This window comes from Punctularia strigosozonata (genome assembly GCF_000264995.1).
Source record: "Punctularia strigosozonata HHB-11173 SS5 unplaced genomic scaffold PUNSTscaffold_2, whole genome shotgun sequence".
Lineage (NCBI taxonomy): Eukaryota > Fungi > Basidiomycota > Agaricomycetes > Corticiales > Punctulariaceae > Punctularia > Punctularia strigosozonata.
Window position 1 is genome coordinate 2,012,871 of NW_006767434.1, and position 20,343 is coordinate 2,033,213.

General features: G+C 54.2%; 10 protein-coding genes across 10 annotated transcripts; 6 read left to right on the forward strand and 4 right to left on the reverse strand.

The window, feature by feature from the left end:
* Nucleotides 1-64: 64 nt before the first annotated feature.
* On the reverse strand, nt 65-863 carry PUNSTDRAFT_60050 (uncharacterized protein; the record flags this gene model as incomplete). The annotated part of the gene is made up of 3 exons (XM_007380276.1): nt 65-436; nt 508-716; nt 776-863. Coding segments are annotated over 3 exons (669 nt in total), but the record flags the coding sequence as incomplete, so codon positions are not given.
* Nucleotides 864-3,232: 2,369 nt separating this feature from the next.
* PUNSTDRAFT_82149 (C-3 sterol dehydrogenase) lies at nt 3,233-4,968 on the reverse strand. Its single transcript, XM_007380277.1, has 4 exons — nt 4,759-4,968; nt 4,290-4,615; nt 3,487-4,237; nt 3,233-3,430 (listed from the first exon to the last, which is right to left on the reverse strand). The coding sequence occupies exons 1-4, from the start codon at nt 4,945-4,947 to the stop codon at nt 3,398-3,400; spliced, it is 1,299 nt and encodes a 432-aa protein (XP_007380339.1). The 5' UTR covers nt 4,948-4,968; the 3' UTR covers nt 3,233-3,397.
* A 270-nt stretch (nt 4,969-5,238) lies between these two features.
* PUNSTDRAFT_50013 (uncharacterized protein) lies at nt 5,239-6,904 on the forward strand. The gene is made up of 4 exons (XM_007380278.1): nt 5,239-5,387; nt 5,443-5,748; nt 5,803-5,885; nt 5,944-6,904. The coding sequence occupies exons 1-4, from the start codon at nt 5,312-5,314 to the stop codon at nt 6,760-6,762; spliced, it is 1,284 nt and encodes a 427-aa protein (XP_007380340.1). The 5' UTR covers nt 5,239-5,311; the 3' UTR covers nt 6,763-6,904.
* A 77-nt stretch (nt 6,905-6,981) lies between these two features.
* Nucleotides 6,982-8,782, forward strand: PUNSTDRAFT_141380 (uncharacterized protein; the record flags this gene model as incomplete). Its single annotated transcript, XM_007380279.1, has 7 exons — nt 6,982-7,467; nt 7,528-7,668; nt 7,724-7,768; nt 7,825-8,124; nt 8,179-8,278; nt 8,329-8,390; nt 8,441-8,782. The coding sequence occupies exons 1-7, from the start codon at nt 7,060-7,062 to the stop codon at nt 8,780-8,782; spliced, it is 1,398 nt and encodes a 465-aa protein (XP_007380341.1). The 5' UTR covers nt 6,982-7,059.
* Nucleotides 8,783-9,565: 783 nt separating this feature from the next.
* On the forward strand, nt 9,566-11,238 carry PUNSTDRAFT_42272 (uncharacterized protein; the record flags this gene model as incomplete). The annotated part of the gene is made up of 7 exons (XM_007380280.1): nt 9,566-9,928; nt 9,960-10,154; nt 10,209-10,253; nt 10,311-10,628; nt 10,671-10,767; nt 10,835-10,896; nt 10,948-11,238. 7 exons carry the CDS (start codon nt 9,566-9,568, stop codon nt 11,236-11,238), a joined length of 1,371 nt encoding a protein of 456 aa, XP_007380342.1.
* Nucleotides 11,186-14,410, reverse strand: PUNSTDRAFT_82151 (POP1-domain-containing protein; the record flags this gene model as incomplete). The annotated part of the gene is made up of 12 exons (XM_007380281.1): nt 11,186-11,416; nt 11,468-11,607; nt 11,659-12,639; nt 12,690-12,867; nt 12,920-13,008; nt 13,061-13,535; nt 13,584-13,759; nt 13,814-13,890; nt 13,945-14,041; nt 14,078-14,207; nt 14,261-14,310; nt 14,366-14,410. The coding sequence occupies 12 exons, from the start codon at nt 14,408-14,410 to the stop codon at nt 11,311-11,313; spliced, it is 2,544 nt and encodes an 847-aa protein (XP_007380343.1). The 3' UTR covers nt 11,186-11,310.
* Nucleotides 14,411-14,726: 316 nt separating this feature from the next.
* Nucleotides 14,727-15,730, forward strand: PUNSTDRAFT_141382 (uncharacterized protein). The gene is made up of 6 exons (XM_007380282.1): nt 14,727-15,000; nt 15,057-15,072; nt 15,125-15,254; nt 15,315-15,447; nt 15,509-15,544; nt 15,601-15,730. Exons 1-6 carry the CDS (start codon nt 14,838-14,840, stop codon nt 15,651-15,653), a joined length of 531 nt encoding a protein of 176 aa, XP_007380344.1. The 5' UTR covers nt 14,727-14,837; the 3' UTR covers nt 15,654-15,730.
* A 1,822-nt stretch (nt 15,731-17,552) lies between these two features.
* On the forward strand, nt 17,553-18,033 carry PUNSTDRAFT_118482 (uncharacterized protein; the record flags this gene model as incomplete). The annotated part of the gene is made up of 1 exon (XM_007380283.1): nt 17,553-18,033. The coding sequence occupies exon 1, from the start codon at nt 17,593-17,595 to the stop codon at nt 18,031-18,033; it is 441 nt and encodes a 146-aa protein (XP_007380345.1). The 5' UTR covers nt 17,553-17,592.
* Nucleotides 18,034-18,175: 142 nt separating this feature from the next.
* On the forward strand, nt 18,176-18,738 carry PUNSTDRAFT_42275 (uncharacterized protein; the record flags this gene model as incomplete). Its single annotated transcript, XM_007380284.1, has 4 exons — nt 18,176-18,308; nt 18,357-18,442; nt 18,500-18,640; nt 18,691-18,738. The coding sequence occupies 4 exons, from the start codon at nt 18,176-18,178 to the stop codon at nt 18,736-18,738; spliced, it is 408 nt and encodes a 135-aa protein (XP_007380346.1).
* Nucleotides 18,739-19,062: 324 nt separating this feature from the next.
* Nucleotides 19,063-20,340, reverse strand: PUNSTDRAFT_82157 (P-loop containing nucleoside triphosphate hydrolase protein). Its single transcript, XM_007380285.1, has 10 exons — nt 20,229-20,340; nt 20,124-20,169; nt 19,935-20,067; nt 19,812-19,869; nt 19,735-19,756; nt 19,531-19,670; nt 19,435-19,468; nt 19,370-19,378; nt 19,285-19,310; nt 19,063-19,229 (listed from the first exon to the last, which is right to left on the reverse strand). The coding sequence occupies exons 1-10, from the start codon at nt 20,267-20,269 to the stop codon at nt 19,190-19,192; spliced, it is 549 nt and encodes a 182-aa protein (XP_007380347.1). The 5' UTR covers nt 20,270-20,340; the 3' UTR covers nt 19,063-19,189.
* Nucleotides 20,341-20,343: the final 3 nt, after the last annotated feature.

The window sequence follows — 20,343 nt, forward strand, 5'->3', positions numbered from 1 at the left end:
CATCATCAGCGGCAGCGGTAGAGGTGGCTGCCGCACTGTCGGTCGCAGCCGCGGACGCGGAGACACCAGCAACGGCCGCGTTGATCTCGTCGGCGGTGGCATCATCAACGAGCAGGTTCTGCGTGAAGATGCAGCCGTTCGGGTCATTCGCGTCGTCGCAAGTGTTGCCCTTCGCGGTCGGGTCACCGATCGTGCCGGGCGCGAATGTGCCCGACTTGAGCGCGTCTTGCGGGTTACCGCCGACGGCCGCGATCTGCTTCGCGAGCTCGAGTACTATGGCCTTATTCGTCGCCGCCGCGCCGGACGAGGCCGGATCCTGATGTTGCGAGATCGCCGCAATCTCCGGGTTCACGGCCTGGATCGCGGTACATGCGACGGACGCCTGGCCAACCGCACCGGTGTTGCGCTCGAGGGCGCGGTAAATGAGCGCGTTGACCTAGAGAAGGGAAGAGAGGGACCGCATCAGTACCGACGCTTCTGTATGAGTTCGAGGGTTGTGCTGCTCACCATGCCATCGACGTCACCAGCCGCCTTGGCGTTTGTAAAGGCCTGATCGGCCGTCGCCTGCTGCAAGCAGTCGGTGTTGGTGATCTTGCCCTGACCAGCGGCGGCTGCGGCGTTTCCGAGAAGACCGAAAACCGGATCTTGGATCTGGTCGGGGTTGTTCAGGTTAAGACTCGTCCGAACGCTAGTCAAGATAGGCTCATGAGAGTGCTCTATTATGAAAGCGTTAGATGATCAACCTCGGTGTCGATACTGTGAAACCGATGCTCACCTTGGGGAACCTCACGCCGGATGGGAAGGGCGAAAGAAGAGCAAGAGAGGGACGCAAGCGCCAATACGACAGTTTTGTACGAGAGCATGTCGAATTGTGTTCCTTAGGTGAAGACTTGGTGTATCAAGTAGGTGTAGAAAATGAACGGATAGTGCCGGCAAGCCTGGAAGGACGCGCAAGCATGGTCAACGACGTCGGACGCATACGTGTGTCGTCTGGACTCACTGGCAGTGAATTGAAGCTTGAACCAAGAACCAGACCACGCTGGGAAAGAGTGGAAACCAAGGAAGGGAAGGGGAAGGGAAACGCTGCTGAGTGGGGAACCTAGGCTTCCGTGGCGTGCAGGGTTTTATACGGGAACCTACGGGCCTTTACCGGGCCCGCCTAGCCGTCGCATGTTGTGCCATGTTGCTGGCTTGTTGCGGACGCGATTCCTGCCGAACGGTGGAATTTCCATGGTCGTCAGGAACAGAAGAGCGTCCGATAGAGCATCCGAGACGCGTTATGCGAGAGCGCTTCTCCGAGTTGTTGTTGTCCACGGATCACTGATGGTTACCTCCGTCAGGGTCAGCTTGGGCCGGCGAAATACTGGCAAAATAGAGCGGAAGCTTTGTTCACCATGGTGATGAGCAAGAAGCAGTCCGCGGCGCGAATTCAGGCGTAAGTATAGTCGCGTCCCCGATTCACTTCATTAGCATGAGAGATAGGATCTTTAGCGGAGCAGCAGCTGGCGATACTTCGTGCGTCGCGCTGACTTCACGGCATCCATCTCGAAGTTGCATACCCCGGGCGTCAAGACGGAGAGGTCGGGGAAAGAAAGACTCGGTAACGGCCAGCCACGTGTGTGTTTGCCCACGACCGGTTGTGAAGCGCTCCCTAACAATCTGAATTCTGTTCGACCTCAACACGACAGGAGAAACCACTGCGCCGGCCTGTTTTACGTTGCCCATACTTAATTAAATGACGCTGGCTCACGATGCCGACGCATATGTATAGCGTCAGCAGCGTTGCTTCTCGACGCGAGATCGCCCCTTATCGCCCTGGACACATGAAGCCTTCTTTGACTCTAAAACGCCCGCGATTTGGATCGTTGCCTCTCAAAGGGCGAGCAGCAGCATAAAGCTCTCATATGGCCACATGCATGGTGATATCTTGTGCCGGCGCCATCGCGATGTCTTCCAGAGACCTTGATGCACGAACATGTTGTCGGCTTGGTCTTACTTGCACATCCAACCGGGACGGTCGACATGCTGCTATCTTCAAGTGCTTTCCGCAGTGATCTCGATGAGGATCAAGATGTCTCCATGCGCAGCCGAACGCCCAGTAACCTCTAGTACATAATTCGGGCTCGCTACTGCTCATGCTCCGCATGTGCAGCGCTAGCATGCTAGGCTACGGGCGCTTTCGTCATCGCTGCATCAGTAAAGGCAGCTGGTCAGCCGTGTCTATGGAGGACCACGGACGCTGCTGGTTGCTCGCGGACAACCATACATACGACATACACATGCGCGTCTATATTTTATCCCAAGTGAGGATTCGAAAACGATCTGACCACGGTGTCCCCTCGGCATAAGCTCGGTCCTTATACCCGCATTAACATTACCATGGCGTATGATGGGAGTTTGGCAATTATTCTTGGTGTCTTGGTGCCCACACCGTCGCGCAAGCCCCACGCCTTTTCTACACGTTGAATACGGACGCCCCAGGCACTTTAACAGGACGTACACGATACTTCGCTGCAAATATCCTCGGCGACCGTTGTAGCCCTGGGGAATCACTGTCAAGCGACGAGAATCCTTGCAAGCGGTCGTTCCTGTGATACTCGCCTTCACTTCTCACACCACCGGCAAGGGCTCCTTTGTTCTCGTTCAACAAGCTCGCAGCTTACACCCTCTGGTACTACTAAACTGCATGCACCACATGGAGCCTTGGGCGGGTGTGAAAGATTACTGTTTTCCCCCTCGCGCTCCATACTTCTTACACCTATTAATGGATGCACAATCGTCTCCAATAGGCCGCGTTGCATAAGACGGAGGCCAAGATACATCACCGACAACGAATGCCTCCGGGATCGCGTCCAACAGCCTGATCACTCCCTGATGTCCGTGCTGATGTGGTTTCACCCCGTTCGGCGTCTGTAATCACGAGCAGCAGATATCAACTCTAGCTCTGCTGGCGCTCGCTGCATATCATTGTCGGCGTGGGTGAGCCAACGCATGCATGGGCATCCATACTTACACCCTCGTCCTTCACCGCTCTTTGACGTCGCGGGTGACCTGAGAACATCCCAACCGCAATACCAGGAGCTGAACGATTAGCATCCAGACGCTATGACGCATCACACCGACATATCTGAGAAACCGATATGTTTATATGCCCTCTTGCAACATGCTATGCTATAGCCTCGTGGAGTTCGTCGAGACGTGAGCGCGGAGTTGCGCATGCATACTGGTTTTTGGCGACTGCGACAACACCGTTCACTCGGCACCGGACCAGGTTATTTGGAAGAAAGACGTCTGCTCGAAGATTAGACGCGAGCTACTATGAAGGTAATGTAACGACAGAATAGATGGAGTATGAGATGAGAATTCCGTATGCATGCAAAGCATTTTGCGTTGGGTATCATTGCTTTTTGACATGCTCCGAGATAAACCACTGTAGAATTGCAAGCGTCAGCTGAAGCATCAAGCTATAGCAGTGACAACACCCACATCCACCATCCGCTTGACGCCCTCCTCAATTCCCACCTGCGGCTCGTACCCTAGCACTCGTCTCGCCTTCTCGATGTTATGCCACCTGTTCGCGCAGCTGAACTTCACCCTGAACCGGGTGAACGCCGGTTCCTTGCCGATCAGCCATCCCCACCATTCGCTCCCAGCTGCGAGTAATAGTCCGATGTCCCTCGAGAGCTTGATGAGCCGGCGGTCCGCAACGCCTGCGCGCTCCGGGTCGCTCTCCGCGAGACGACGCCATACCGCGCGCGGCAGGTCCCAGAAGTAGATCGGCTCGCCGTTCGTGATGAAGAACACCTGGCCGGCGACCTGCAGCGGGTTGACGGTCGCGCGTTCGAGCGCGGCGTCCGCGAGCGGGTCGAAGCGGCTCCGCGTCACGGGTCGCGGGTCGTCCTTACGCGAAAACGGCTGCTGGAAGGCAGCGACAAGCTGATCGGCGTTGGGTGGCGGATTGACGCATGGGCCGAGCGGGCGCGCTTGCGAGGTCGGGATGCGGTGCACGCCGGTGGTGATGTCCATGGAGGGAAGGGGGTAGTCGACGATGTCTGCCTTGGAGGGAGTAGGTGTTGTGGTGGGGTCGACGAGCTTATCGGCAGCGAGGAGATGAGCATGGGCGACGTTAGTGACATACGTCCAGTCGAAGAGGTTCGTGTTGTCGCCGATCTGGAAGTGCGTCTGCCGGTTCTGGTACACTTGGTAGAGACCGTGCATGACTTGCCGGTCCCCAGGGCTGCATGTCAGGTTAAAAGACGGCACGAAAGGCGTGAAGGACGGAAATATACCCGAAGATACCAGAGGGGCGAAGGGCAACAGTCAGAAGGCCATCCTTGCCATTGGCAGCGAGCACCATCTCCTCAGCCTTCGCCTTGGATTCGTTGTAACCGTCCATAGCCTTTTCCGGCGAGGGAATGCGTTCGTCGATGTTAATCAGATCTTCGCCATTGAATACGACGCCCGCTGACGAAGTGAATACGAGCTTCCGGACACCACACGCGACTGCAGCTTCAATGACACATTTTGTGCCCTCCACGTTCACCTTCCAGTACAAGGCAGCATCATCGAGACCATGCATTGGTGACGCAGTGTGAATGATGCATGTCGCGGCACTCTGTAGACGATCTAGTCAGTAGAAAGCTCAAACTCTGGCAGGCGAGGGATTGAAGACTCCATCGCCAACGCTAGCTCATCGACAACTCCAGGCCATGGCTCATCCGTTCGAAGGCATGAGAAACCGTGAGCGGGGAGACTCGCCTTCTGAACTGCCTGCTTAACCTGCCCCTCCTCGCTAATGTCGCCGGTGTAGCATGGTACGTCGTCGTACCGTTGTACGATGTCGAACACAGATACAGTATCTCCCCTAGCAACAAGCTGCTCGACAATGTGCCGTCCCAAGAAGCCGCTGCCGCCGATGACCAGATACGTGTCCCTTGCTGCTGCCATAGGGGATAGAGTCGAGGAGAGCAGAGGAGAGCCCTAGAAAGTCGCGTGATTCGTGGCACGGTTTTCCTTTTCCCGCCCAAAATTCGTTCTGTTCCTGAATACCTACCTCAACAATAATAATTCCACAGATGATATTCCAGATTCCATCGGACCGCAAAACAATCCCAGGAACATTCTCAAGTTCAATGTGGGGGAAGGAATTTGCTAATCGACCATGGCTGTGGCCGCATTCCAGTGCGGGTCTTATACCCACGTGACCGCGCTGAATCTCCTCTCAACGGCGACGACCCGTCCGTGAACTGGGACCTTCGGAAACGCGCGATCTTGTTATAGCGGGACTTAACTCGTGTTTGGTAGCCGTACAATGCAAGATGCACCCCCGACGCGTAAATACACCGCGGAGGAGAAACAGCATATCCTCGCGAACCTCGATATCGAAGGTGTGCTACGTCGCGCTTAGCCTCCTATTCGCTGAAATGCAATGTCGGGCTGTAGTATCACATCGAGTACGGACGTTCGAATCCCAGCTTGCGGATACTCTTGAGAACTACCGCATCCATGCTGAAGGCCAGGTATCCCGCGTCCCTAAGCAACTCCGATCCATTACGATGGCAGAGTTCATCGACAAGTACCAGGGTGACCTGCAGGCGGCACTGCGCGGTGTGCAGAAGGAAGCTTTGGAAAAGCTGGGTGCAACAGTAGGGGGCGAACTAGACCGCGCGGAACGGAAGCGAAAGTGGATATCCAACTTAGAGACTACGGGAGAGGCGGAAGCAGGGTCCAGCACCGCGAACAAATTCCGTGCGTACATTCTTTTCTTCTGGTGATCAACATCTGAACTATGCCTCACAACAGCGCGTACGGGTCCTTCGCCTCGGAAGAAGGCCCCTGCAACGCCTTCCCGCTCCCGAATAGCGGCTCCAAAGACGCCAGGCACCGTGCGTATCCCCGTTTTCCTTACTCAAGAAGGACATTCACTGATACTGATCCTCATAGGCACGTCAGGTGTACCGCCAACCGTCCATTGCCCCATCGCCCAGTCCTGCCAAACGACCACTAGCTGGCCCTTCCTCCCATCCCTTTCGACCAACTTCTCCCTCCAAGAACCATCCGCATAACGGCCTCGCGGCAACCTCCAACGGCATTCCGCAACGGTCTATATCCAACCCGCACCCGATCCGCCCACCATCCTCCACCTTCAATCCTGTGCTCCCTTCCCTTCCCGCCAACTGGCGCCTACCGCGCAAGAATGAGAGCTTCCTTAGCCTCAACGGCTCACCGCTCGCCAATCCGTTTGCCGGTTCCAGCATTCCCTTTTCTGTGCCCGAAGAAGCCGACGAAGGCGGTAGCGACGGCGGTGGCTTCAAAGGGCCGCCCAAAGCATCTAGCAATCACACACTCAAGCGCTCGAGCAGCTTCGTGTTGCGCAAGGATGCTCGAACACCGAACGGTCTGCACGCCCGTACCTCGTCGCAACCGAGCCTCTTTGGCCAGCCGAGCGCGCATCCGCAGGATATCGGCCACATGCGGACGTGGTCGCAGTCGACTGCGGCATCGTCCGCTACAGGTCCACCAACAGCGTACAGTTCTGACTCGGGCGACGGGGCAGAGGCCGACCGCAAACTGCGTCCGCTCGCTTCGGCGATGGTTACTGTGCCTCTAGCGGACGGCCAGGTCCTCGAATTCGATCCACTCCAAGCGTCGCCCGGTGCGCTTGACGCGCTTGAAGGCATCACCGACAGCGCGAAGAAACATGCGCGGGATGAGATGATCAAATTCGTCGAAGCCGCCGTGCAGCGGTGGAAGATTGCATAGTTCATAGGATTGGTTCACCTCTACGCACTTTTTTCACTGTCGCATCTTGCTCTAGCATACAGTAACTTATTCCCGCGCATGGTTCAGATTAGTCCCAGCAGTGTATACTGTAGCTCGCCACTACGAGCGCGATCTCTACTCACCTCCTGAGCACGAGTTTGAAGCGCTGCATTTGGCCCGGGCCGGGCTCCTCCGGCTACCCACATCGATCGTGAATCGGGCACGCGTTTGAGCGTCGGAGCGTCGATAGCGCCTTTGCTCGTTCGTATATCCTGACGTCTTGGTATTGCGAGAACTATGACGATGTCTGGTGGACATGACAATGTGGCAAAGGATCTCTGCCAACAGCGAGATCGATTTCGGAAACTCCTTGGGGACTTGCGGCCAACCCTTGCAGGCGCGCAGACACGAATCGACGAACTGGAAACAGAGAACAGCGATCTGAAGCTCCAAATTCGGCAGCTGGAGAAGCAGCGTGAAAAACTATATGAGGAGAACAACAGAGGGTCAGATCAGCGAGCAGACCGATTACGCTCTGGGCGAACGGCTGGCAAAGCGGCGTCGACGGACACCAGGACAAGGCGCAGAGCAGGCAGCCGTTCTTCGAGTTCCAGTGCAAGCGAGATTATAGAATCATCAAGTGAATCCAGCGACACGGAAGAACCCGCAGCGCTCGTCAAGACCGAGACAAAAATCCCAGTATCGGTTAGTAGCTACCGAATCAGTGCAATCTTCTGACATGCACTCATCTAGGGCGCGTAGCAGGCAAAGCGCGCAGCTGATATCAGCTCAGATGACGATGACGATGACGAGTCCAGTTCCCGCCGACATCCAAAGAAAACCAAGCGGAGCATAGCAAAAGGGAAAGAATCCGCGCCGTCGGACGACGCTCGGTATATGCCTCCAGTGAGTTCTCAAAATTTGTTGGGAGGTGACGACGCCGCTCAACCTCACTCGGCAGACCCCAGTGTACACCATGGACGTGGACCGCGTACCAACGTTCAAGGTTTGTATTCGGTACCATCAAACTTAGATTACAGACATCTGACTGTTGGCATTCAGTTCCAGCGGATCACTTTCCATGAAACATATAGGGGCAATCGCATGTCCATCATCAGCTCGCTAGCTGATGGTCAACAGGTGCTGATGGTCAATACACTCTTTAATCCAACCATCCCCGATCGCCCCGGAGCCTCCGGTTATCTATGGACCAGCAACTCTTGGATACCGGAGCACAAGAAGTGGAAACTGATTGTACGATGCGAGAAGGCTACCCCGCAAACTTGGGAGAATCGAGGAGATTACCATGTTTATCGGCATGGCGTGGTGTCCGGGGATGATTTCATGACGGGACCACCAATTGTGAGTACAATGGCGTATTGCGCTGGCTGTCTGTGCACGTTTTGTGTGTTATAGGTGCGCAAGTCATGGGCGAAATGTCTTGCTGGCTCCGAGAAAATACCCGGCAGTTATTCCACTGGTTTGCGAGCGCGCATTGCTGAAAGAAAGAAACAGCGTGGGTCAGTTCACATTGCAGTCGGAGCATTTGTCACCACGATGATCTAGGAAATCAACCGGGGGAAGTCACCCATGCCGACATAATCGAGGCAATCGGATCCGGGGAAGAGGTCTGTGTTCATTTGAGCTCGACGTGAGATTAACTGCTCACGAATATCAGACCATCCGAGAACTGGAGATGAAATTCATAGGCTATGACGAACCATTCGTCGAGAGGCTGAAGACCACTGCAAGCGTGAGGGGAATTATTGCACCGTCTCACACTCGTGGCAAATCGAAGAAGGCCGGGGATAGACCTGTATCTGAGAAGCCAACATCGGAAGGGGACCGAACTGCAGACTCGGCATCCACCAGTACTCACCAGTTGCGCGTTCGCCAGGCAGTCCCGTCATGGTCGCACAGCAATGATCTGAACGCGTCAGACTCTGAAGGCGGCAGTGTTGAGGACAACGATGCTAGTATTCACCGTGGAGATGATGCAGACGATGATTATATAGCCTGAGCACCAGTTTGATATGGGGGGTTGTACGAAAATGTGTTGCACGGCAGTTCTATATGTATGCATCTGCATGTTTTTTGTGCTCTGGCATCGATGTATCAGTAGCACATAAACATCGTATACAAGCGCTGGCCCGCACTCAGGGAACTCAGGCTGCTCGTACACTGACCTTGAACTTCGACTAGTCGACACCTTTGTATACCCCAGTGCGTAGCGGTGTGTCGGCTCTCGTAGTCCACAAAAGCCGTGAAATACTGGAGTGCAGGGCTGTTCCTGTTTAGGGACCGTGCCCGGTAATCAACCTGCCTACCTAGGCCTGGCACACGAGCCACTGAGAGAGAGACAATGTCCGGCGGATACAATTTCAGCAACAACATTGATGATGATGACGATGATCATATGGCATCAACAACGACTTGTATCAACGAACACTGTAGAAGATCGTATTTCTGGTGAACAGGAGAATAGAGGCGTGTTCGACATGTGGGGGCGGCGGCTTTCCTCGGTCCCGATTGCATTACCTAATCGGGATGAGCGAACAGCGAGCCTGAGGCACGTATGTTACCGTAGACTCTTACGTCCATCGCTATCGCCCTTCGGTCTGCTGCGCTATTAGTGATTCTTCTTGAGCTCGAGAAAACGAGAAGTTGCGAGCAACTACCACGTCGCTGATTGCTACTACAATCCTTAGGGAATTTCGTGGTACACCTGCTGGGCCGGATTCCCCAGCACATAGCAACAGGGCGTTAATTCACTTCGACCAGTCCTCATCTTGCAATATCTACGATGAATAGTGAACAAGAAAATGAGGCAAAGAAAATTCGCCAGCAACGAGATCGGTATCGAACCCTCCTCAGGAAAATGAGGGCATCACTCGGTGACGCCGAATCACGGATCGAGGACCTGGAATCAGAGAATCTTGACTTGGAAGTTCAGCTCTGCAAGCTGAAGAAATCGTGTGAAACATTATCCGAGGACAAAGCAGCGCTGGAGCAACGAGCAGCCGTTGACAAACCCCCGGCGTGGGATACTAGAAAGAGACGCAGCAGCCATTCGTCTGCGAGTCAAAGTGCTGCCGACATTATCGAGTTGTCCAGCGACTCCAGTGACTCAGAAGATGTCAAGACCGAGAAAGAGCCTCGTGGACATGTAAAGGCTAGTGACAGGTGACTCACCATAGTTTTTGCCAGGCTCACCCGTGAACTGCATTTGCAAGGGCAAACGAAGAGCTTCTACCGATTCAGTCAAAAAAGAAAAATACGGCGCTCTGTCCGTCCAACGACCGAAGCGAACAAAGCGATCCCATCGTCGCGAGGCTGAGGCAGCTACGGCTTCTCGTAAGCCAGACACATCACAATCCCAGTTGATGCCTCCGGTGAGCAACAACGAGTGAGGTTCCCGCAGACCATCTTCATGTTCGCGTATATAGCGACCAGCATATACTACGGATATTAGTGATGTCCAGTGTTACAAGGTTTGTCACCAGACACATATAAGATTAAGACTCCACGGCTCAATCACTGTTCTGCAGTTCACGCGGCATCTCTTTCGCCAAGCGTTCGGAGGGAGCTCCCAGGCCATGACGATCCGTCTTCAGGATGGCCAGAGTGTCCTCCTTGTCAGGGCAGATTTTAACCCGCTGGTGCCCGATCGCCCCGGAGTCTCTGGGGAAGTGTGGATGGAACGCCCTGATATTGCCAAGACAAAGACATGGAAAGTGGTTGTGCGATCAGAAAGAGTAACACCACAGACATGGGAGTATCGAGGTGACTATCAGGTTTCATGGAGTGGTGCAGTATGCCCAGCAGATTTTGCGAGGCAATCACTGAGTGTAGGTGTGGTGCCAGAGGTATGCGGTGGCCCAGGGTCTGACTAAGTGTGCCGATCAAAGATCCGTAAACTCTGGGCGACGGACATCGTGAAATGGACAACGATTGGGCACCCCTTGACTCTTATGCGCGAACGAATTGCTGCAAGAAAGAAACGGGGTGAGTTTGTGCTACATGTCGTGATAGTTCTGGCTTGCACTTATTCACTTCTTTCCCCCGAACGCAGACAAGTCGGGTACGGACGTCACCATAAATGATGTGATTAAGGCACTCAGCTCTGGAGAGGAGGTCAGTCGTTTTGTAATCGGCGTTGACAGCAAGAGATTCACCGAGTCACAGGTACTTGATTGTATCAAGATGCAATTTTTTGGATATGATACGGCGTTTGTCGAGAGGATCCGGACCACGGCAGGACTCATTGACGCCACCCCAGAAAATATTTCCCCACAGACAGCGGCTCGGGAACGTCCAACCCAAGCAGGCGAATCGGTCAGTGCAGAGACCACCTACCAGTTGCGCGCTCGCCGTAGTATTCCATTCCAGGCCCGCCACAAAGGCGATTTGTGTGATTCCGACATTGCCCAGAGCAGTACTAGTAATTTCAGTGATGAAGATGACCTTTATGCCTGAATGAAAGTGCGCGTAGAGTACAAAGTTGTAAGACTGTCGTGTCCGCGGTGCAACACGCATGTCAGATGAAAATCATGAGGATGTGCGGCCATTGTGCTCAAGTAATTCAATGTGGGCCCCTCGGCAGGTCACACTGTTTCTGTCACGGATTTTGACAAGCAGATGTGCAGTTTTCAGGCTGGAAGAGAGTCAAAATATGGAATGAATAGAGGCGTAGGAACGTCCTCACCGCTTGGCTTGCTCATACAGCTTTAAAAGTCGCGTCAAGGCAACACAACCGACGGCGTGTCCTTTCCCTCTAGATAACGAGAAGTTTCCTGCAGTAACGTAGCCGATTATTGATTCCTGTAGTGCAGGTAGTTCACCCATCTGTGCCCTCCTGGTTAACGTAAAACCATCATCGTTTGGATATTTACTAACCTCCTTTTCCTCGGGTATCTCGTCCTCGTCATGGACGGCGGTCGAGAGGCTCTTCCTACGCGCTTCGAGCGTCAGCCATTGCCTTGCTTCGTTATCGCAAATGGTGTGTATCAGAGCAAGGTTCTCCGGCGCTCCTCGGCCTGTCATGACGATTTTCACGCCCACTAATGCTGATCGCAAAAGGTCTTGTGCAGATATTTGGGAACCCAAGTCACCGAAACCGCGTTTCATGCGAAGCTGGTTCACCTCCGCCAACAAAGCCGACGCCTGATCTATGGTCTTGCCCAGCTTCCGGACGATTTCCTCCGTTGTAACCCCACGGAGAAGCCAGCAGTCGGGTCCCTTGACCTCAGCGTTTGCGTTGGCATCCGCAACGTCCATCGCTTCCTCAGCGCTGATATCGCCTTCGTCGCTCTTTCCCCGGCCAGCTTCCTCTTCGTCACCCTCTTCGTCGCCGTCCTGTTCGTCGTCCTCTCCGTCGTCGTCCCTTAAGCTACGCTGAGTGCTGAGAAACCCTTGCTCTCGTTCCCGCGATTGAGGTGGTGGGGTGAGACCGAGTACAACCTCCCAATCCGCAGTCCATGGGCTCCGCGTACCCAGCCGCTCGTAATTTACTCGCTTTGCAGGTGGCGTCCGCTCCCAGCGGTCCCTTTCGGCTTTCTCGTGTTTCGCGGCGTCCTCGTTGTATGCAATGGTAGGCGGGTAGTCGCGAGGATAATACGCCATCCCAGCCTCGAAGGCCTGTACTGCACGTTCGCGTTGACCACCGACTCGCGTGCCTGTGTACACAAGCGACGAGAGGAATGGCATGCCCCACCCCGCTGGGACGATAAGAGACCAGCCATGAACGGCAGACGATGATGGGGCTGAGCTGGAACCTTCCAATCCATGCGACGCATTCTCGACAGAGCGTTGAATCAACAGTATTGGCACGCGGTTGTCGTCTGGTGTCGGATGAAGGGCGCTTCCGGGAACAAGATTCTATAATGAGATCAAAATAGGTTCTAGGAGTTGAGTTGCTACGGTTATACCTCCGACTTTCTCTTGTCAATATCCTTTTTCTTGAACTTCGGTTGACTGAGGCTCTTCCTTGTATCGGACAGCCAGATATCACTTTGAGCAAGGGTAGTCGAAGGAGTCATCGCAACAGCAGTAAGGCTGGGATTACCGTTGCCATGAGATGCGATCTTAGTGTTCTTGGGCGGGAAGCTGCGGCATCGAGTCAGTATATTGTGCATGAATTTGGGCGAGAAGAACAGACTCGAGTCTCGGATCCTCCACTGTGCATCCAATCACCATTCCGCGAGGCACCGATCCTGCAGATTGTAGATTCGCCAAAGACGACCAGAACTAACGCACGATAGATGAGGCTGTGCATCGGAGGGAGGTAATTTCAACGGACCTTTTTGAATTCTGGTCGCTGTTGGGTTTGGCATGGAGTGAGCGCACCGTGCAGAACCTGGCTTGCTTTCGGGCCCATGATCTCGAAGACGTTGACGCCATCCCGCAAATCTAGAATCTCGACCTCGTACTTTTTGGGTTCTCCCTGCTCATCCGTGGCGCCCTTGACCGTCTCCAGCGCGAAAGATGCGCTGGTCTGGAGAGCGCGAAACACATCCTCGAAAGCGGCCGGATGACAGCGTATCCAGACCGTTCGTTCTCTATGTGGTTCATAGTTCGGAGCAAAGATCTCTACATCTTTGCCTTTTCTCTTTGCCTTGCCCCTTGATCCTGCCTTCTTCTCGTGCGTCTGATGGGACGGTCCAGCATCGGCCGTGTTCGGCCGCCAGATTATGGTAGCTGGTGCAATCAATCCGAGGGGGTAACGGCCGTAGTGATATAAATGCGTCTCCATGACCTTTGTACCGGACGTGAACCTGCAGTATGTTCAACTAGGGGCTATTACTAGGCATTCGTATACGTACCGAATGGCGCCGGGGCTAGGTCCCTGGAAATCGCAACACTTCTCAAGCAGTAGAGCCACCATATCATGGTGACCTTTCATCTCAATCAAGGAGTAATAAGAAGCATCATGCAGAATCGATCCGTGCACACTGGCACGATGGGACGGTCTGTACGATTTTTCTGTTGGCGTCACAGCCTGCGGATAGGCAACGTAAGCGAAAGCAGTTTCATGGTGAGGTGCAGAGCCCACCAGTCTATAACCCCACATGTTTTCCATGTGCATACGCTTCGCGTGCCATATATGCGTCTCCAGCCACGTTTTGTCCCCTACTCAACTTCAAGATCAAGAAGGGCCGACATGGGTAGGCGACGGTCACGTACGTTGGCGCTTCAGCAATTGTTCGGTTCGGGAAATACGATTCGCTTTTCCTCGTTTCGGTAGAGCGCGATTCGCTTTCTTCTTTTGCACTGGGTCCATCTACAGCGATGTAAAATCTCAACTTGGCCAGCAGACGAACAAGCGTCGCACCTCAGATCGAGCCTTTTCGCGCAGGCGAGCGGGCACTCGTCGGACGTCATGACTGGCTGCCCTGCGGCGAAGATGTCTTGGCAGCTCCTGCCACGCACGATAAGTACTAGCGCCTCTGTATATATGATCGTTGTGAGTGACTTCGGTTCGTGACATGAAGATACATACCGTGCGCTCTGCATCGCGTCCTCCATAGCACGTATCTCAAAAGCTCGCGCCTATTTTTCAGTTCTCAGTTCAAGACCCATCCTGGCGTTGATCCTAGTAACTGACCTCCGCGAACCTCTCGACGTCGATGGTAGCGGGAAGGCCTTGCATACCTACGTAGCGCATTCTCTAGACCGTGATGTGCATCACATTCAAATACTTACTATCTCCAGGCTGTGGCCGCGATGGACCTGCAGCAGCATTCTGCGTCTCGCTGCCTCCGACAGGGTTTTGTACGGCTATGTTGCGCGCAAGAACCGATTTCTGCTTCTTGCGCTCCCTTGCCGTTGTGGCCTCTTCCGCTTCTCCGTTTTTGCGTTTTGGAGCCATGAGTCGGATGCGCGACCAATGCAAACGCCGAGATTGCCGTGGCGCAATAGAACGATCACGGTGAGCCAGCGCTGGAGACGCGCTCGGTCTTGGCTCTGCACGCGTCGTCGGGATTTGCCGTTGCACACAAGTCGCCCTTCGTCACGGCCAAGGTCGGACACAAAACTCGCTCAGGCCAGCTTCCACATAGACAGTTTGACTGGCCAGCATGAGCGCTCTCCGTTTCGCTAACCGGATCCTCCCATCCTCTGCGCTAGTGGCGCCTACCCGTCGGTGGATCTCCACCACTCGCGTTACACGCGCGGAAGCTGTTAGCGTTGCGACACCGGCGGGAAACGTTGGGGCCGTAAAGACGGAAAGGAAACCTGTTGGTACGGCTTGTTCGCGCATGCGATTGTCCAACAAAATTCTAATCTACTGCGTGTAGGAGCGTTCCGTGGAGGGTATGTTCCGCATTCGTCTGCTGGAAACCCGCACAACAATGACACCCTGTAGCATCGTCGGGTTCCTCTTTGGGTTCTCGCTCGCCGCCTCGTACGCCGCGTACCACCTCCTTGATGAGTACAAGTTAGCGTCCGCTGCGCTTCAGGCCAGCGTGGAAGAGTTGCACGCCAGCACAGAGAAGGTATGTGTACCATTCGACAGACCGTGCCGGATGCATGGGCCCTGAATACCTTCACCGCAGATATCTGCACAGATACGACGCATCGAGGCTGTTGAGAAGGATCTGAAGGCACTTTCTGGGACTTCGGCCAGCAAAGAGGATCTGTCGAAGATTCGCGCGGAGGTTAAGAAGTTGTATGATGGCTTGCACGTCGGTACGCGACACATTGGATCTGTGATTCATCCATGCTCGTGGCTCACTTTACCTTCATTCAGAGTTCCTGGACCTGCGGAGTCATGTTTGGGGCATTCGTAAGTCCTTCGTTTCTGACCGGCCTGATCCCGTTCGCTCAACCCGTCGCGTGTAGAGCAAGACGTACATGCGTTATCGAAGAAAGATTCCACTACCCTTCGAGTGTGATCCTACTTCCTTTACGGCGCTGTACATCCTCTGCTGTGATATCTATTGGACTTCTTCACCGGATCATCTACATCTCGTCAATTGGTTCACGATCGCGTTCGGACGGGGCTGGCTAATCTTGAGGAAACACAAGAAGCCAGTCCAGGTGTTGATGCGTACCAGACCATCTCGGTCGCCATTGGAGTTGCGTTCGACGGACGCTGTGATTATTGGGGAACGATGCATGCGCATCCCATGAACATAAACACCGATCGGCGTAGTGGATGTGTTCCGTGCGCTGATGAACGCTATCACCGCTAGACAACCGGCTTGAGGACAGCCGCCGCATCCCATCCTTCCGCTTCATATGGCATGAGCTCCTCTCTCCAGGTCCCTCTCTCAGCTGCACCGCTACATCCCTGCCAACTAGGGGCCTCAGTTTGTGCCTGACTAACTTTGCAGCGCAGGGGTGCGAAGTTGCCCATTCGCTGATTATCAATCAGGTGAGGGCGCAGGTTGTTTGTCCGAGAAAGCCACTTCGACGTCCCCGAAAAACTTGCGCGCCAACTCCCAATCCTCATCCGCGGTGTTAGGGTCTAATTTCAGGACGAGCGAGTCAAACGCAGGAGTCGTGATGGTTGACAGAGAACGAGCAAGGTATAAGAGCGCATCGATTGCTCCCGTACCCTCCGGGAACGAGAGTGATAGACGATAGTCTTGAGCGAGAGGGTTCCCGAGAAGTGTGAGGACCCGCCCAAAACTGCATCGAACGGCTGAGGTTCAACTATCATCCTTGCAAAGCGTGTACTGAAACGTGCCCACGTAGCACACCGTGGTGTACATAGTCGTGTAGACGGAATGAACGCAAAACACCACTCGGTCGCAGCAAGACATTCAGGACCTGGGTTCCACGCGTGTGGATATGCAGCTAAGCCTTTCCAGATTCGCCAGTGTCATCACCGTTCCAGTATCCGCGAGGTGCATCAGATGCGTCATCAGAGTTTCCTCGCTACAACCGAATTATAAATCCTTCGGTAGCGATTTGTGAGGGACGTGGCGGGAATCGGAGGCTCCAAGCTGTCCCATGGATCAGGGTAGACCAGATCGAGAGATGAGCGAGATATCGAAGGGATAGAAAGGAGAAAGTCAGTGAATTGACGTCCCTTTGTTCGGGAAGCCGAAAGCAGGATACTCTACAGTGCAGGGAAGGCGGCGAGCCCTGCTCACGGATCGAAGGACAGAGACCGGAGCTCGGGAAAGAAGTCGACGTCGGATTTGACCTCCCGAGAAGGGGTAAGACGGGTGTCGAGGTCGACCCGTGCACGAATGTTGGCGTAGCTCTAGACATAAGTCAGGGGTGCTGGTCCTTCTTGATAGGCAAGGAAGCGGTCCAGGTTATGTTTCGATACCGGTCGCACAAAGTTCCGCACCATGCAGAGTGATGGCTGCGACGCTCCCTGCATCATGCCAGCACCCATTCATTCCCTCCTTTATCTTCATATTTAGGTGTCAAGCGCAAGAGAGCGTGTAGATCCAGGATGTGAGCCCATAGTGCGTTAAGAGCAAGATCCGACTAAGTAGCATGTCTTGTAGGTCAAAGCGACCGTGCAAAGTTTCGCTGCTTCCCGTCTAGGTGGACCACCATTCGAGTATCTGATACGTAGTTGATAATGTGTGTTAAGACGTCTTGTGTATACTGTGAGGGGCAACCGCCGATGTCGTTGAACAGCGTTGAACCAAATTAGGCGGTGCACAGTGAGCACGTGGCTCGGACACGGGCAACTCGGAGAGCCGATCGATGTCCCCTCCGTTTGCTTAGCACCTATGCGCTCGTGGCCACTACTACCGAACGCCTTGAAAGCGGTATCGTGGATTCGGACATTGGAACATCGCTGGTGCACGTTTACACAAATGCCTGATTGAACATTGGGTCCGCATATCGATATGGTCATTTCCCGCAATGCGGGCATCGACGCAACGATACGGACAACAGTGGGCAGCTAACTGCTCGGGACCGGGATTATCCCCACTCAGTTACTTACCTCCGCATGAACAATCCCGCTCTGCTGATCTTGGTTCTCATCGGACGATGATGCTTCTCTACGATTACATCCGCTCTCACGTATACGCTTGCGATCGTACCCGCCGGCGGCTTTCCGAAACTGCTACTCCCGCCTGCATCTACCGTGGAGCTGGTCGAGACTGTGACCGGCCATATGGTTATTCCGCGTCCCTTTCTTCAGGCACAGAATCGCTTCGCGGGCGAACGGACGACGTTTGCTATTCTCGCACGAGAGAAGAACGCGGATCGTCCGCGATGCTTCACCGCTGGAGGTCGTCAATCGACCGATGTGTTCCTGTCGCTCTGCAGGTCCAGGCTGACCCGGTGCTGCGACGATGATACCATCGAGGAGCGGCTCCTCCAGAGGCCTCCTGCGAGGACAAGAGCCTATATAAGCGTTTCTCCTCGCCCTTGTATGCTACAGCAGCGTTGACTTACCACCCACAACCGCGACCACCCAACAAGCTCTTCACTTCTCACCATGAAGTCTACTTTTGCTCTTTCGGTGCTCCTCGCCATCGTGGCTTCGGCCTCGGCTACCGCAGTCAATGCCAACGAGAAGCGCGGCGTACCCCACGCCCCTCGCAAGCTTTACGCTCCTACTCGCGCCGCTAGTACGTGATACCTGTTTATCCGCGTGCTCGTTCTCACATGCGACTTAGCGGCCAAGAGGCAGACCACCTCCGCCACACCCTCTGCGGATACCTGCACCACCGGCCAGCTCCTGTGCTGTGACGAGCTCACAGCTGTAAGCTGCTCCATCTACTACATTTATGCCCGACGCACAAACCTGACATCTCCACAGGCTGACAGCCCCGATGCGACCAATGCGTTGGCTTCCATCGATGTAACATTGACGTCCTCCGAGGATGTTGGTCTAGGGTGCTCCACTCTTACCACTGACGGGACTTGCGACGGTACCCCTGCCTGCTGCGGAGGTACAATCGTAAGTGCGAGCAGCTGACCGCCTCGTCCTGTCACTGATCGTGCCCACAGAATGGTGCTGTGTCCATCGGTTGCGAGGCCGTTACGCTTGCCCAGTGAAGCACCTTCTCAAACATTTAGTCTTTAACATTGCACTTGCCCTATAACTTTCGCATTATTTCACTGTAATAAATATGTGTGTAGCTCACTGCCAGATTGAAGATTGTTCCCTGCATATACTTTGTTACGTTCCACTATCAAAATTTGTCCTTTGTCCAAATTCGCTTCGTCTCATTCGCGGTTTAAACATTTCCCGCGCTCGTACACCTGATCCATCGTTGTAATTATGTCACTCTTTCGCCCTCACAGAATAGTAAAAGTCCGTAGTCCTTTGCCCCTTTCCATAGCAATGCCACACCAGCAAGGCTTGACTGATAGCGACTTGTCCACGCCAATTCAATCTGAACATGAACTTACAAAAATTCGCAGAGACAGATGTACATGGGAAGAGGAAGATGTTGTATGCGAAATTACTGTTGTACATGTACCTCGGAACAATGCATGCGCGACGTCAGTGGCTACGTCCGGCAAGCCATTGTAAAACGATATCTCTGCGAGAGAAGACGAGATGAGTATCGTGAGCTATAAGTACCCGTCAGTGCTCACAGGTTGTGCTGGCTTTTCATGGAACACTTCATCCACGGGCGATCAGCGAGACTCTATAGATGGACACCATGTCGAATGGACGCACCGAATAGCACTACGAAGGGGTTATTCATGAGAACGAGTGCGATCAGGAACGGCACGAATACGCACAGATACTGGCCTATCCTGTATCTTGCTGAGTTGTCTGGGGGGAACGATGGTATGAGCTTGAATAACAACCGAGACGATGACAAGCAAGCGGCTCACAGTGCTTGAATAATGTCGTTCACCGACGCATGGCCATCCAGATCGTTCTTGTTCCCTAAGACAAGCAACGGGACGCCTGATAGACTAGGTTGCGCAAGTAGCTGCTGCAACTCGAAGCGCGCGGTTTCGAAGTTGCCGTGCTGCGGGCGCGGGCGTTAGTTTACTGCGGTCTGCGGGTAGTAACGGCGAGCTCGTCCTACTCACGTCGGTTGAGTCCACTACAAACCTGAAGGCAGGGCTTCAGCTGCGTCGGACACGGCGGGCAAAAGGGTGAGTCTCACACGATAGCATTCACGCCATTGCAGTACCGTTCCCACATCGACCTGAACTTCGGTTGACCTGGTCGAGGTGAATTTGGATTGGACATGCCAATGAATGGTAGATAGATATATCTAGATACGCACCTGCAACGTCCCATACATTCATCGTCACGTTGCCTTTCCGAATTTTGCGGAAGTTGAAGGCAACGGTAGGTACCACATCCTCGCTCCACTGGCCGGAGGTAATCACGTTGACGAAGGATGTCTTGCCAGAAGCCTGTTGAGAGTACTCTTGAGAAGAGGTGGTTGCTCACGTCTCGGCGATGAGCTTACCTGCAATCCGACTACGGTGATATCTGCGGTCTTGGAGAAGAACAGTCTACGCTGAACAGGTCAGGCCTGAGCGCTCTCGAACGCGTTCAAAGACAAGATCCGCACCCGCTCAGCCACTGAAAGAACGAAGAAAAGAATCCAGGCATAGCGCCCTTTGCTGCCTTGCCCGAAGTGCTGGGCGAATGAAAAGTACTTATGAGCAGCGAGCTCGACGCGGCGA

Coding starts and splice junctions, on each gene's coding strand:
- PUNSTDRAFT_50013 (XM_007380278.1), top strand. CDS start 5,312: ATGCAAGATGCACCCCCGACGCGTAAATACACCGCGGAGGAGAAACAG. Junction 5,388..5,442: donor CGCGAACCTCGATATCGAAG/GTGTGCTACGTC, acceptor GTCGGGCTGTAG/TATCACATCGAGTACGGACG. Junction 5,749..5,802: donor CAGCACCGCGAACAAATTCC/GTGCGTACATTC, acceptor GCCTCACAACAG/CGCGTACGGGTCCTTCGCCT.
- PUNSTDRAFT_141382 (XM_007380282.1), top strand. CDS start 14,838: ATGAGCGCTCTCCGTTTCGCTAACCGGATCCTCCCATCCTCTGCGCTA. Junction 15,255..15,314: donor TGCACGCCAGCACAGAGAAG/GTATGTGTACCA, acceptor CCTTCACCGCAG/ATATCTGCACAGATACGACG. Junction 15,448..15,508: donor GTATGATGGCTTGCACGTCG/GTACGCGACACA, acceptor ACCTTCATTCAG/AGTTCCTGGACCTGCGGAGT.
- PUNSTDRAFT_82157 (XM_007380285.1), bottom strand. CDS start 20,269: ATGCCTGGATTCTTTTCTTCGTTCTTTCAGTGGCTGAGCGG. Junction 19,870..19,934: donor GAATGTATGGGACGTTGCAG/GTGCGTATCTAG, acceptor CACCTCGACCAG/GTCAACCGAAGTTCAGGTCG. Junction 19,469..19,530: donor AACGACATTATTCAAGCACT/GTGAGCCGCTTG, acceptor CGTTCCCCCCAG/ACAACTCAGCAAGATACAGG.
- PUNSTDRAFT_82149 (XM_007380277.1), bottom strand. CDS start 4,947: ATGGCAGCAGCAAGGGACACGTATCTGGTCATCGGCGGCAGCGGCTTC. Junction 4,616..4,758: donor TTAAGCAGGCAGTTCAGAAG/GCGAGTCTCCCC, acceptor GATCGTCTACAG/AGTGCCGCGACATGCATCAT. Junction 3,431..3,486: donor GCGTCAAGCGGATGGTGGAT/GTGGGTGTTGTC, acceptor GCAATTCTACAG/TGGTTTATCTCGGAGCATGT.